General features: G+C 39.5%; 1 protein-coding gene across 4 annotated transcripts in view; it reads left to right on the top strand.

Annotated features, from left to right (window-relative positions):
* epc2 (enhancer of polycomb homolog 2 (Drosophila)) overlaps window positions 1-13,348 on the top strand; it is an 85,899-nt gene extending 72,551 nt beyond the window's left edge. For 3 of the 4 annotated variants that reach the window (XM_070875340.1, XM_070875339.1, XM_070875341.1), the window contains 6 exons: window positions 1,512-1,852; window positions 2,356-2,483; window positions 5,527-5,686; window positions 8,639-8,692; window positions 9,561-9,894; window positions 12,422-13,348. In XM_070875340.1, the coding sequence (XP_070731441.1) occupies window positions 1,512-1,852; window positions 2,356-2,483; window positions 5,527-5,686; window positions 8,639-8,692; window positions 9,561-9,894; window positions 12,422-12,491 (1,087 nt within the window). In that variant the 3' untranslated portion in view covers window positions 12,492-13,348. The remainder of the gene's footprint in view (window positions 1-1,511; window positions 1,853-2,355; window positions 2,484-5,526; window positions 5,687-8,638; window positions 8,693-9,560; window positions 9,895-12,421) is intronic. The other variant, XM_070875342.1, reaches the window with a different exon arrangement.
* The last annotated feature ends 2,575 nt before the right edge of the window (window positions 13,349-15,923 follow it).

Raw genomic sequence — 15,923 nt, 5'->3', positions numbered from 1 at the left:
ACTGTAGCAAGACTTTTATACTCCATCCCCTTTGCAATAAAGGCCAAGATTCCATTGTAGTTTTGTTGAAAACACAATTAATGTTCTACTTTTTGCTGATGGTGACAGCTCTGCAGCATTTTTTTGTTTTTTGCTTCACTTTTTTAAAGGGGTAAATGTTATACTCACCAAGTATGGCAGTAATAACAATTGGAATACTTGCCAGTAGTACTTCCAGGTCAGGTGTAGCACAGTTGGCTGCATAGTAAAGCTCCCTTTCGTAAAGTCGCAAACTCTGTGTCCTATTTGACCCTGAGCTGAGCTTCCAACTCCATATCCTCTCCATCATAAACACCGCCTACTTCTACCGCTTTTAACCATTTGTCTCCACCCCTGCCTCGACCTATCTGGTGCTAAAACCCTCATCCAAGCTTCTGTTACCTCCAGACTCAAATATTTCAAGGCTGCAACTGGCCTGCCTCCCATCTTCCACTCTCCATAAATTTGGCTCATCCAATCCTTTAATGCCCGTATTCTAACTCGCACCAAGTCCCGTTCATCCAATGTAGGCTTGCTGACCTACATTAGCTCCCGGTCCATTAATGGCCTTGCCCCTCCCTATCTCTTGTAATCTCCTCCAGCCCTACAACCCTCTGAACTCTGATTTTTCCAACTCTATGCTCTTGTGCATTCCCCACCTCCCTTTGCCCCACCATTGTAGGCAATGCCTACAGCTGTCTAGCTTGTAAGCTCTGGAATTCCATCTCTGAATCTCTTCACCTGTCCCCTCTTTTAAAACACGGAGATTACCAGTTAAGGAAATTTTATGTTGTGATTAATACTCCGTAAGATTGGGCCTAAGACTGCCTAAACACATTGGATACAGATGCCAAAGGCAGATATAACATATTTCCATCATGTTACTGTGGGCTGGGTTCAAACCTGCACAGATGAAAGGCTAGTCTGCTATATCAAAGGTGGCAGTATTTACACTTCCCTAACTGGTGTATGCAATTTCTTATGTCCTGTACATAAATGTTTCTCTCTAATTGCAAATAAAAGTTGTTACAATGAGGAAAAAAGATCTATTGAAAAGAAATGTGAATCAACAAGTAGGCCGTAATGCTCATAAGTGAAATTCAAGATATTCTAGTACTTGGCATTCACAAAACTGATAGTCGGCATCATGTTTGTCTCATTCTCTTTAAGGCATAATAGTTATGAGATGTTATGTTAAGCTCAGAATTGAGAGGGAAGTTAAAAACTAGAACATTTGTAATAAAAATGGTCTGCAGAGAGTCAAAGTTTGATCCTTCAGAATTGATAAATTCAAGTGACTAGTATGGCATCTAAATAATACTACAACTAGATTATTAGCATTTCTGGAAGTAAATTGTCTGTCCTTGCTCTGGTTGAACAGATTCATCATAATTAGTCCAAGCACTTACGGCAACCATAAAATCTAGTTTATCATGGTGTTTATAGCAGCTATGGAGATTTAAAGCACTTTTTTTTTCCCCCTACCTTTTTAGGTTTTTGTTAGATCGTGCATCCACAGATCATGATCACATTCTATGCCAAATTGACCCAGAAATGCTGTCATCGCCTAGCTCCCCAGCTGCTTTTTCGTCTGACGACTCATGGACCATTTCTTCCAATAAAGACTTTACAAATAGACTGTCACTTAGTGAAATACTAAGCAATATCAAAGCATGCCGATTAAGGCACTTCCAGCCTCGGTTATCCCAGCTTCAGGACAGTGATAACCACTGTACTTCCAAAAAATTAGGACAGAATGTGAATAAAAGGAGAATTCCGATGTCTTCTATTTTACCATCGAGTACCATGATCACCAGTAGGAATAGGATATCTGGTGAGTAATGTAGCTTGTAATACTTATTGTTTCAATGGGGTCTGAGACTCCTTCAGCTGTTAAGAGCAGAATTTGTAAATATTGAGTAACTAGGTGGGTGTGATTACAACCATAATGCTCGGATCTGAAATAATATGATCTTCCTTGCTCTTTTTCTTTTTGCGCTCTCGCACTTTCGCTCTCCTACATTTTCCTACATTAACTTGTAAACATGTATTTTCTTTGTGTGTGTGTACATACAATATAGTTCAATGTGTTTCATGATGTATTCTTGTCTGCATGTACATAGCAACCACTTCAGAAATAGAAAACGGTAGTCTAACGGGAAAAAAATCTTAACTTTTTCAAGTATATGTTAAGCACATGCAGGCTTTTTAAAAAGTCTCAGATATTTGTCACTGTGTCCTGGGCTAACCTTACAAAAAAAAACCCACTTCATTTGTTTGGTGTTCAACTGACATTATTAGACCATGATATGAAGGCTTTTCCTCGTCTAATAACAGGTGGCATAACGGAGGAACAGTACCACACCCATCAACAACAGCTTGCTCAGATGCAGAGACAGCAGTTAGCACAGATGCAGCGACAACAATCCCAACATTCCTCAAACATCTCCCATGGAAGTTCACAGGTAACATAGGTTTGTGCAACAGGTGTGCCTTTTGTTTTTATGCTTTATGCTCCTCCAAGTGACCGAAGCGGGCAGTGACATTGTTGCCTGTGCTGTGGAATGGAATATTTTGAACCCAGTGTTTCAGTTGACCGCTGCTGCATCAGGTATAGCAGAGGTTAGATATTAGTGCAGCTATGTCTCTTGTCTGCCCCAACAATATTCCTTAATGTAATCTCAGAAGATAGATTAAGAGGCTGTGATCTCTTTTTACGCCGCCCCCCCCCCCCCCAAAATAAAAAATCAGTAATTCATCGTAGAAGTATTGTACTGCTTGATTATATCGTAATAATGCTACAGTGCTCTTATGGGGCTAGAAGGGAACAAGTGACTTACAAAGCTTAAAATTTATAGTGACATTCCATCTTTGCCACTTAGGTTGCTAAGTTTTTGGTTCTTTATTCTAGCTGTTTCCTTGGGTTCAGCATCACTTCACGTCCCTTATGAATCAAAGTCCATCTTTACCTGCCTGCTATCTATGTAAATGTAGTGAGACCCTGAGAATCAACCAGAGTGCTGTTGACTGTACTTAGCTTATTTGAATATATTGAGCTGCCATGTGATCTCATCTTTGGTAACTGAAAGAATATATACTCATGCTCGGGTTATAATTCAGTTGGCAAATTTATTGAACATTACTAAAATAGATAAATGAAATGGACCAAATGTACTAGATTTGCAGTGAATATAGATTTCACAAGTCTTCTTGGAATCATGGAATCAAAATAATAAAGACATTTCCCTTGTGCTAACCCATGACAAACAACCTCATAAACCTGGTGGAAGACTCCTTTACTGAGAATCTGATTAGCCTTGTACCCTGATGGCCAGACAGATCTGTCTTCCTGCAATACCACTCAAGAAAGAGTTCCAAATTCCTTTGAAGGAATTCCAGAACAAAGGATACTAAATCATTTTTCATAACTCTTAGTCATTAAACATCACAGGAATCCATCACAAGAATCCAAGTGGAGTTTAGCAGCTGAATTTGTATGGACAAACCAACATGTATAGTAAACAGCCCCACATGATTACAGTTGAATAAAATGACTTGATCCCTTGATCTAGTTTGAACACTTTAAATAACCTGAGATGGGTCCCTGTCCAAGGACAGTGGCTATCTCCGCCATTGGGTGATCACAGGAGCAATCCAATAGATACCCGCTAGTTCACAAAGACCACAGCAGGTTAGGCAAACATTTACATATTTGTGTCTTTGGCATACCAAACCTTAATGTATATTCTCTACAGCATGATGAATTAGCTAGCAGTACTTAATTTTAACCGCATGTGATGTGGTCAGCAATTAAGAATCTAATTGGGAGGTCCTGGGGTCGTGAATGGTGCTATATAAATGCAAGTTCTTTTTTCTTTATCAAATAATCCATTTTAGACAAATTGCTGCAAAGTATAATAATCTTTTAGTATGTACAGAATAAATATAAAGAATAAGGAAGACTAGCAAATTTAGTTTGCTAACAATTCTTGCCTGTGGCTCCGAGTGAGGTTTGCTAATTAGTGCTTTTTAAAAAAAAAAAGAGCATATGCTCTTCTATGTGGATACTTTTGTTTCTAACTACCTCCTATCCCAGCAAGAGCCTTATGAGAAGCTAGTGGGAACATCCATCCAATTGACTTCTATTTCCTCCCCCCATTGGGTAGCTCCCCTTTGGAAATATTCTATGTAGCACGAATGAGATGAGGAACTGAATCAAATTGGTACTTAAACCCATGTGCCTTTACTCAGGTGGCCATGCCACCTTTGCCTAAACAAATGTAATTTTCTCCTATATTCTTCTGGAGTAATTGGACAACAATTTATATTCAGTCATCATTGATGCTTGCAGAGCAAAAATATTTTTTTCCTTTTCTGCTGAAAAATGCAACATTTGAATATTACCAAGGAATAATTTATCACTGCATTTTCAAAACCAGAAGTGGGCAAATGACACTAGACTTGTTGTATGATTCTGATATAGTTATGACCACACTGTTCTTGAACAAGATTTATTCACTTAAGACTTTGGGTTCACTAAATTGTAATTGCAGGTTTTCCAATTTATTGATCTAATCTTCTGGATTTTCTTTAAACCATTTAAGTTTTACACTGAATGCAGCTGACTGCACACATGTTGGATTTGCTCCGTTCTGTAAATTAGCCAGACTCATTAATCCTGATTGCATTGTAGACCCATGAAAATGTGGATCTATGATTTAGCTATCAGGATAAAAGAGCTGATTTTAGTTAATGTCATTGCTGGGTGCCAGTCTGTATGTTATCTGTGGGTATCTATATAAAAGCAGTGCCCAATGCACCTACCCAGCTCCCTTATTCCAGTGTATAAAATGAGAGGGAGCAGCCCACAGACATCGCTGTCCTGAAACTTGAAATAGTGTCAAGCACAAATACAAAAGTAATTTTAAATTTACTCCTTTCTTGATAAATAAGGCCCCCATAAAAGTATTTTACATGTAAATTATTTTGTAAAACTTTTAAATACAAATTGCACTTGCCTTTTTAAGCATTGTAGGACTAAGTGCCAAATGCAATTAACTGCAAAGGCTAGCCTTTGGAGTACTTTCTGTATATTAGCTGATAGGGCTTAAGCTTAGAATGGTAATGGGTAATTTAGGAAACACTTCAAAATATTTACTTTCACAAAAAGTAAATAGCTAGAATAATTCACCAACAAGGGTTGCTGCATCCAGAACATTGAACTCGGTTAAGAAGTAGCTATATTAGGAAGATTGTTAAGATTGGTACTTTGGAAGGAAGCGATGAAATGGACTAAAAGGGCCTTTTCCTTTAATCTATCTTGTTATTTTGGATTAAGTAACATTATGAATTACTAATATTGTATTGTGGGCATTTCAGGAATTCGTATCTCTTTACTTCACCTCACTCTCATCTAACCCTAACAGCATGTCCTTCTATTCCTTTCTCCCTTGTGTACTTACTTAGCTTCCCTCTGTTGAAAATTTGGGTTGTGAATTATCTTTTCAGGGATCCAGGATATCTGACTGCTCTTCAAAAACCTTGGATTCAGCTAGTGCCCATTTTGCTGCATCAGCTGTTGTTAGTGCTCCTGGACCAGGTCAGGCAGATGTTTCCAAGGATGCTACAGGTCATACTACAAACATGAATGGTGTTGTCCAGTCTGCAGGTGAGGGTGTAATACTGTTGTCTATGTAAAACCTTTTGCTAAATATTAATAAATGTTGGGAGGGAGGGGAGGAATGATTTTCAGCAAGATTCTCTTGGGTAATCCAGAAATTTAAGGAATGCAAAAACATGCACGGTGATTTCAGGTTAGCAACACTCGTAGCTTTCCTCCCACAACTTGCTGATAAGAATAAGAGCTTGCTTTGTATTTTTACTGAAGCAGACAGTCAGTTGAAAGGACAGTTGAACATTAATTATATGGGATCTCCAGCTTAGTTAAACTTTATTCATTTTTGCTTCCAGCAGTGGAATGCTGGATGAATTGGAAATTGCATGTCGACCACCTTGGTTTCTCAGGAGTAGTATGTATTCAACTTCATGATTTAAAAAAAAGAATAAATTCAATGCTTTATTGCCCATCTTATCTGCTGCAGATCACCAGCCAATTCTTGAAATCATTTCAGCCAAGAGCAAGAAGAAATTGAAACCAATCATTAGAGCAGTGATTTTAATATGTAGTAGAAGCTTTCAGTTGCAAGTTCCTACCCCCTCTTGTTCCATCATGATCTATCTTTAAGGAAGTATGGCAGTAATTGACAGGTTTTCAACACCAGAATGGAGAAAAACAATTTTTACCTAAATCAGCATTATTCAACAGCATAAACAGTTCCACCACTTGTAAATGACCTCTTATCTCACTCTCAGAAATTAGTTAGATTGAATTGACCTTTAATAAAGTGGGACTTGTCGGCAGAAAGTTGAGGCCTGCCTTTTAGAAACATAGAAACATAGAAAATAGGTGCAGGAGTAGGCCATTCGGCCCTTCTAGCCTGCACCGCCATTCAATGAGTTCATGGCTGAACATTCAACTTCAGTACCCCATTCCTGCTTTCTCGCCATACCCCTTGATCCCCCTAGCAGTAAGGACCTCATCTAACTCCTTTTTGAATATATTTAGTGAATTGGCCTCAACAACTTTCTGTGGTAGAGAATTCCACAGGTTCACCACTCTCTGGGTGAAGAAGTTCCTCCGCATCTCGGTCCTAAATGGCTTACCCCTTATCCTTAGACTGTGACCCCTGCTTCTGGACTTCCCCAACATTGGGAACATTCTTCCTGCATCTAACCTGTCTAACCCTGTCAGAATTTTATATGTTTCTATGAGGTCCCCTCTCATTCTTCTGAACTCCAGTGAATACAAGCCCAGTTGATCCAGTCTTTCTTGATAGGTCAGTCCCGCCATCCCGGGAAACTTTTGACACCAAATCACTTAGTTCGGTGACTGAGGCAAAAGTTGCAGCATTATACTACTGCTATGGCAGAATTGGATTTCCGGTGTTGATCATTACAGCTTTTATAATTTAGTATTCAAATTTTTGCCATGGTAGCAGAGCTTTTTTACCAGTGTAAAACTCTCTGGTTTTGTCTTTCTTGATCAAGCATTCTCCACTCATAAGAGTAAAATCTAGTTTTGTTCTAAAGAATAGTCTCCCACTCTCTCACTGTATAAAGATCCATGATCTACACCATAACTCCATGACACCACAACCACCTATTCATCACAGAAGGCTCTGCAAAGTTGTAGTTTATGGCAGAAGACTTGATTAAAAAAAAAAAGGCAGTGCTTTATAATGTGCTTGGGGACATTGCCTCAAGGGCTCTGAGGGACTAATTGTCCAATGTCTGCAGGTACAATTTTACCACAAAGCTGTGTTCCGTCAAGGCTCTGTTCTCTGGAAGACGGTGCTTTAATACTTTTTGTAATTGAAAGTGCTAAGCTCTCCAATCTGTACGCCTGAGTTAGTTACTTAGTCCTATGAAAATAAGTGCTGAAGAAGTTGATGAGTACAAGATTCCCAATATATGGGCAGTTCTTTGTGGGGGGGGGGTAAAACTCATATGAAAGATGGCATTTTTATAGTGCAGATTAATTCACTGCAATTCCTGTTCATGTTGGAAGGCAATAGCTGAGAATGGCCAGTGAAAAATTAGCATTTACTAGTAGCTTTTCAAGTAGTACAGAACCTCCATCAATCTGTTAGCTGATGTAATCAACATGTTTTTATTTTGGCTTGTTTTCCATGCCGTCAAGTAATCAGCTGGAGCAATGGCCACGGAACTCGCGCCTCAGGTTGACGGACATGGTTCCCGAGCTGTGTGAATCCCATGGCCATGCACGAAAATGTAAAAAGTGGTGGGGGGGCGGGGGGGTGCTCTTAAGTACCTGTAAAGTACCTCCTAATATTTTCAATTGGGTTCCCCCCCCCCCCCCCGGCTGTAGGTCAGGTCGGGTCAGCGCTACGCTGACGGATGCACCTGTGGGAAAGGCACGTGGGAGCGAGCTGTCCCACAACTTTCTCACCCGACCTGCCACCGATCACGCCCACTGCCACCATGGAAAATTCTGCCCTATGACTTTTCGTCATTTCTATAAAGCAGATGTTACTCTACAACAGCATATTCTTTTCCACAAGGAATATAAAATCAAGAGGTGGCCCCTGTACTGAGTTTAGAGCAATTCCAATTCAGATGGACAGTGCAATAATTTCTTAGTTGATGGACTTCATTGTGAACACTATGGAAAGTAATTAATTCTGTTAATTTTCCATTTAATATCTTGGACACATTTAGGTTTTATTTTTAATTGTTATTGATCCATTTATGAGTATAATTTAAAAAAATCAAGTTTAAGAAACTGGAAGATCTGGGCTTCGAGTTCTATCTATTGCTCATTTTCAATTTCTTTATTGGTGATTTATTAATTTCTGTCAAGCTATGTACAGCACGAAATGGCATTTAGGTGCTCATCAGTAGCAAAAGGGGATAATGAGCTTGGATGCATCTGGAGTTATACTTCCAGCATTAATTACTGTTTGAACTCAGTGGCATTGGTATCTTAGCCAGAGTTTGAGTACTTTTTTATAAATCTCCCTTTAATCATCTCTGCTCTAAGGTGAACAACCCAGATTCTCCAGTCTCTCCACATCACTGAAGTCCCTCATCCCAGGTACTACTCTATTAAATATCTTCAACATCCTCTCCAATGCTTTGACATCCTTCCTAAATTGTGGTGTCCAGATTTGAACACACTAATCCAGCTGGAGGCTAACCAGTGTTTTAAAAAAGGTTTAGCATAACTTTCTTGTTTTTGTGCTCTCTGCCTCTATTAGTAAAGCCAATGGTTCCATATGCTTTTATTTGTCCTGTCACCTTCAAAGGTTTGTGTACATATACCCCCCAGGTCTCTGTTCCTGCACCCCTTTTAAAATTGTACCATTTAGTGCACTTGGTCATCCAGCTTTATTAGAGGGCTAAATACGTTTTGGCATGCATTGATCCAAGACTCATTGATCCGGGCTGGTGTGTTCTTTTGTAAAAACCCATCTTATATTGTACTGCCACGGAACCAAGTTTCTGCCACTGGAGGCTCTTGTGTGAGCCATGTAAATGCTACATCTCCCCAAAAACAAAAACGTGTGACCAAATTCCAGTTTACTCATCCATCAGCTGGAAACTTGCATTCCAAGTTGCAGGCAAGTTTCCCTGTAATTCTTCTTGAGCCGCACGGCCCCTTTAACTGGCTGCGCGGCCAGTTCAAAAGTCCGTACGTGTGCAGTTTTTTCAATTTAAAAATTGGCTCACTCCCTGGGGTGTATCTCAAGAGTGTTGCACAGCTGCTCAGCTTAAAGGGAACATTGGTTGCAGGCTTCTGAAAGTTTCTACACCTGAATTGTTTATATAAAAAAACATTGTTTCTCCTATTTTATTATAACATTCTAATTCAGAGATTGTGTAGAAAACCAGTCAAGAATAAAACTGTTCATGCGTGAAGAGATTAGTTCACTTTTAATTGACGTTCATGCTTCTTTTCACAGGCACCTATAGAAATCTCCAACCCTCCAATGCTACTTCGTCCTCCAGCCCAGGATTATCTACTGTACAAATTATAAGAACTGTCAGTCGCACCTCAGCGAATCACGTGTTCCCTGCATTACGCACAAGCAGTCCTCAGTCGTTTCCTGTGAACAATTCCTGCATAGGAACTGCTGTGCGTCTGAACAGTATGAATGTGGTTACTCCTGTCAATGTGCATCTCAGTGCAAGGACTTCAGCACCTTCTCCTTCTGCCTTAAAGCTGGCCACAGCTGCTACCAGCCTTGACAGGGTGCCAAAGGTGACTCCTAGTAGTGCCATCAGTAGCTTGGCTAGGTAGGTAAAGAAGGTCTACATATATGCAAGTTCGAAATGGGTGTAAGTGGTTTCTGAGAGTGATCTTTACTCTGGCACTATCTCTTGCATGTAGATAAGAGATCCTTGTGTAACTTTTGTGTATTTGAATATTCATCCTTACAGGAGCAGTGATGTAAGCTTTGGGGTCAATCAGATTTTCTTCTTGATTGGGGTGCCTGATGACCTCTTCCCTTCACCCTCCCTGCCAGTTCATCGTGGCTGAATAATAGGGCAGGAAGGGAAAGGAAATCTAGATGGTATAATGCAGCTATTTGTAGAATCATAGATGATGTGTAAATCCTGAGATGAGATTGCAGTCTTGAAATCCATTGTTGAATGTGCAGTGAAATTTATTGGGAGATTACTTGTCATTGGCATTTGGAAAAAACAATCAGATTAATGATTTGAGACACAGTTTGCAGAGTGATAATCAACTGGGAAATAAGAGAGTCTATCTAAAAGATCGAAACGATGGCCGCAATTTCGCCACACGCGGCGGGATCGATGTGGTCAGGGCTGTTGGCATGTGGTGAGCCCGCTCTCTGCCCCGAATCTTCCAATGATTGGGCTTGTTAAGCCCGCCCTGGGGGTTCCCGGCCAATTAAGAGGAAGCCGATCTGATGACCTCATTTGATGACGCATCATCAGCCGGTTTCCTTAAAGGGACCATGCCACAACATTTTTGACAGTTCTTCTGTCAATGTTCTGCCGCATTGAGGTGCTGCAAACACTGAAGCACTGCAGAAGTGCAAGGCTGCACCCAGGCTCTCCCATGAATCCCTCCAGATGCTTATGGAGGGAGCCACAGTACGCAGGGAGGACCTCTTCCCTTTGCATGGGCAGCAGGGACCTCCCTAGGGCACCAATGCAGCCTGATTGCACAGGAGGGCACAAGCAGATGTCAGGAGGACCAGGCAGCAGTGGTGCAAACCTTTCAATAATCTCAGTAGATCACGAAACGTTACTAGAAAGCCACAATCAACCTCATCCTGCTGTGCCACTCATCGCATCCCCATCCCTCTGCCTTCCCTATTCTACTCCTGCACATCCTTACTCACACCAACTTACCTTGCACCTCCACCCATCCTGCTCTCTATCTGCATTATCAGTTCCCCATTTCACTAGCCACCCCTCACAGTCATCCTTGTTCAATCATACCAACTAACAAAACCACAAAGGTAAGCACTTGGGTCCTTTAGCCAATATTCATGTATAGTTAATGTCGATGTGTTATTTTCAGCACTTTGCCTTCTTGGTCAGATTTGCAGGCAGCTTTGCAAGTGGCTTATTGAGTTATAGTGAATGGTGAGACATAAGGGTACCTCCCACAATGGTGATGAGTGTGAAAGGAATGGGTTGGACATTGCAGGGATGTTTTATGGAGCTGGTGTGGGGTGGTGCCAACCTGGTGCATCATGTGGCAGGCAGCATGTGAAGTAAATGTGTCCATGGTGAGGCCATCACTGGCCTCTCGGGCATCAATGTGGTCGGGTGCTGATGCCTTGTGTACTGTGCAGCATCAGGTGATTGCAGAGAAGATTGGTGGTGTTGGTGTGTTAAGTGATATTAGTGTTGGGGCTGATCGTGGTGGGATTCTATGGACCACGGTGAGATTTTTTTCAAGAGCACCGATGCTGCTGGAATAGATGGCAGGTGAGGTTGAGATGACAGAAGGGCCCTTTCAATAGTGAGAGAGGTTGCTCCAAGGAGATGACAGTGAATAGAGAGTTCACTGCATACACTTCCAAAATACATACAGCTCAAAAAACTCTTCCAAATCCTGAAGGCTTCAGCTTCTGACATTGGAAAGTGAACAGCTGTGAAATGATAGCTTTTATACCACTTCTGCAGCTGTCAACTAGCCAAAGCAATAGAGAGTCACTGAGAATCCGACTCCACTTACCTGCCGTGTTCCCCGAGGCACGGTAAACTTGTCAAAAGGTTGGTAAAATTGTAAGTACCTGCTTTTAAGCCTTTTAACAAGCACCTTTTTAATGATAATTGTCTGTCCCGCATCCAAACGCAGATCTGACAGGTCAGTAGCTCACACGGAGGCGGGTTCAGAGCTGGATCCTGACCCGCTGTCAATCAGGGCCGTTTTGACAGCAGGCCTGCCTCCAAACCTGCACTCACAGGGCTGGGAAGATTCCGGCAAATGTGTGCAGCTTGAATTAAAAGCATAACTGAACTGGAGAATGAAACCATATGAACATCTTTGTTCTGTTTTAGTTACTGGTTGGACTACCAATATTTGAAAATAAAATACTTTGATTTAATGCAATTGTATTCTTGGGTAATATTGTATTAAGTTCAATTTTAATATTGGAATCCATTTCTTGTTGCAGCAGAAATAGACAACTGGTACTCAAGATTTAAACTTTAAGGAATCATTTTTAAAAATTGGAATGAACATGTTTGTTTTATTTCTTTACTTTGCTTTCTCTAAGAATCATGATGTACAGATGTAATTTCTATAAAAAATTAAAGATTGTTTCTTTTCTTGTAGGGAGAGCAGTGAACCAGAGAGATTATTGAATGGTATTGCAGACAAGACAGTAGCTATGGAGGTGACATAATACCGTCTAAAGCGCCTCTTCTAAGAAGTACAGTGATGGAAATCTTGTATTCCAGAAAGAATGCAGAATAAGGCACCCAATGGATTGCAAGTGCTAAATGTGGACCTGAATGGTGTCATATCATAAATGTAAAAAATTGTCAATATATAAATGTAAATTTTGTAAAGTTCAGGTGATCACTACCTTGTACAATAGTTTATTTGTATCATCATATGTATTTCTGTTACTTGAATACTAGATATTCATCATGCTTTGCACTTGAAATTACAACAGAATGAAAATGACACAAATCTATGGGATCATGAGCATGAAATTGGGATCCTTTTGTCACTTGTTTTAACTATTTATTTTGCCATGTTTACATTTTGTAACTTGTACAAATCAACTTTGTGCTTAAAAAAAATTTAAAGATATTTAGGTAGGCCATGTAAATCCTTGTCATTTTTTGTACATTGTAAAGTTTTCACTCAGTTTTTTTTTCTCACAAATTGAATAGATGGATGTTTGGTAAATACTAAGTGACATTTCTTTATCAGACATTTAAGTCAAGACAAAAAAATAGTATTTTCTATTGTTTTGGAGGGCGAGGGTAGTGAAACAGAATTGATTATCAACTTCCATTTTGCTCCTTTTCCTGTGGCTGCAAGGCAAGTAACAGGTTAGAAAGACTGTCTGACTTTTATGTTTGGACTCCTTTAGTATAGTGTTTTTATGAGTTTATACAATTACTATTACATAGGCCTTTTCAACAGTATTAGTATTGGAATGTTAGTGTCAGCACTACATCAGACAACTTCCTTGTTACTTGATCTTGTTAAGTGAAAAAAATGCAGGGAAATTAAACATACATATCAGAATATCTGTTTGGTTGAGCATTATTTCACAATGCAGGGGCTGCATTTGTACCTTGAAGCTAATGTGTATAAAGGAAATGCCAGTGTTATTTATACTTGAATCTAATTACTTTTTCTGCAACTGAATCTAAATTTAAACATATTCTTTGTAAAAGTATTATAATCATCAGTTGGAGAAAAGATTTTGATGTGGTTCTGGTGCCTTTCCTACAATCACGTTGCCTAGTATGAAATCTGTATAGGTTTCTAGAAGAAGCTGAAATGAAAACAACTTCTGTGATGGTCACATCTTCATGATGGTTGAGACAAATGGTGTGTAGTTTCCATTAAGGGTGCAGTCAGCAAAACGCACCCAAAATGCTGCTCTGGTTTTGCCAAGGTTAAGTTACAATCAAGTTTCCATGCAAACTCATTACCATAAGCCTGAACATAAAATTTCCTATGCATCAGCGCAATCAAGCCGCATAATCCATTGTAATTATTTTGTGACTGGAACAGGGCATTCTACAGCGTCGCAGAGGAGTTGGATTGCTAGGAGATGTGCCATTCTTCAACTGACTGATTGCTCTAGGTCTTACTTTTTAATTGGCTGCAATTGATCTGCGCTTGGTACATAAGATCTGTGACTAGTAGTCACTTGAAACCACGCATGTGCGCTTGCTCTGCTGTAATTGACTTAATGTTAGACTAAACTGAACTTTTTAAGTAATTGCAGTAGTAGCAGGAGAAACAGACCTATGTCAGGCTTCAATTGACTGCCGGTCACTGCAATACAGATGATTAACACTGGATTCACTGATGTCTGTGTCCCCAAAAATCTGAGTGCAATGTGATTTAAAAAAAAAAACCCAAGTGTGCAATCAGCATAATCTTGCCATTATAACCTGATGACCTGGCCAGTCTTGTGGTTGAGGACTGCTCTGGAAAATGGACTTTTGAACCAGTGTAAAAGATCACAGATAGTTGAGCATAAAGTGGTTATGGGCACAACTCGTGTTTAAAATTCAGCAATCTTTAGCGCCATTTCAAGTCTGCTAATATCTGGCTGGAAACTCCACGGCAAGAAGTTGATCTTTTGTTGATTGGGTTTTCTTCAGATTCAAAAACGTTATGTCCTTTTCAACCATGAGCTGAGTTTCTGATTCATATCCTTGCCACCATAAAATTGTCCTATTTCCACCTTGTAACATTGCCTGACTGCCCTTGTGCTCATCTGCTGCTGAAACTCTTGTCTCTGCCTTTGTCACCTACTGTCTTAATTACTCTCATGCTTTCCTGCTCAGCCTCTCATTCTTCACCATCTCCAAATTTGCTCATCCAAAGTGCTGTTGCTTTTCTCCTGCATCAGCCTCCTTTTAATTTGTAGGGATAACTCATTTAATTGAATGCAACGAGATGTATTTTACGTCCATTTCATGTCTTCATTCATTTTGGTGGAACAAACTGCAGCTGATTTACAAAGCAATGACTAGTATGCAACAAATTACTTTTAAATTTAAAACTAATCATTCTAAAGATTTCAACAATAGTACAATTAGAATTCCTCAAAAATCCAATGCTACAATTGTTTGTCCATAAAATTACTTTGTAACCATCAGTATTCAGTATTTTTATTAACGTAACTGACCATATTTCAAAGGTCAATCTTTTGGCTTGAAGCACCTCAGGGCATGAAAGTGAAGTATAAAACATAAAATAAACATTCCAAACTATAAACAATCAATGTTTGAACACTGCATCATAATTCTTACAAGACTTTTAAGAACCAAGAATGTAGATCTGCATTTATTATTAAAAAAAATTAGAACTTATTCTTGAATAGTAAATGACAGCTTTTCTGTCTCCTGATGCAAACCAGGACAAAAGCAAGAGTGTTGGTGTTAGCAATGAATGTGAGTATGTGTAATTATACACCCACACGTTTCCACCGAAATCCAATAACGCATGGACAAACTTGCTTTGCAAAAAAAAACATAATACTGATCTTCACCAGTATCCGCAAATAAAATAAATCCCAATATGTGTTCTAGCTCAACAATATGGTAAATGAAGCCTACCACATATTTACTGCTGTGCAGTGATGATTCTGCCAGCACAAAAAAACAATGCAGGTAAGAAGATTTCTGTATTATAAAGAATAATGCATTCTAGAGTATGTTCTAAGGCAATGGCTTTTTTGTTAATGTTGATAACACTGTTTCGGTATGCTCTGGTAGTTAATCTCTCGTGCTGTTCATTGATTGTCCTTATTTTCTACAGGAATGCAACAACTTATTTTCTTAAACTATAAATTAAATTTTGATGTAGAATGTTCATTTTATTCGGCACGGCGGTGCTTATTTAAGTCATTAAATCCATTAGAGAGTTCCAGGATTTTGATCCAGCGACAGTGCAAATAGCCTAATGACAGGGAGACCTAGCAACAACTAGCAATTTATATAACTCCTTTAATGCATCTTGAGTCAAGATTAAGAGTTGCTGTCCCACTCCAGAGACTTGAGCACATAATCTAGGCTGACACTTCAGTGTACTGAGGAAGTGCTCAATTTCAGATGAGATGTTAAATCAAGACCCTATA

This window comes from Pristiophorus japonicus, chromosome 3 (genome assembly GCF_044704955.1).
Source record: "Pristiophorus japonicus isolate sPriJap1 chromosome 3, sPriJap1.hap1, whole genome shotgun sequence".
Classification (NCBI taxonomy): domain Eukaryota; kingdom Metazoa; phylum Chordata; class Chondrichthyes; family Pristiophoridae; genus Pristiophorus; species Pristiophorus japonicus.
Note: the sequence above shows the minus strand (reverse complement) of the source record. Positions and strands in the feature narration are given on the sequence as shown.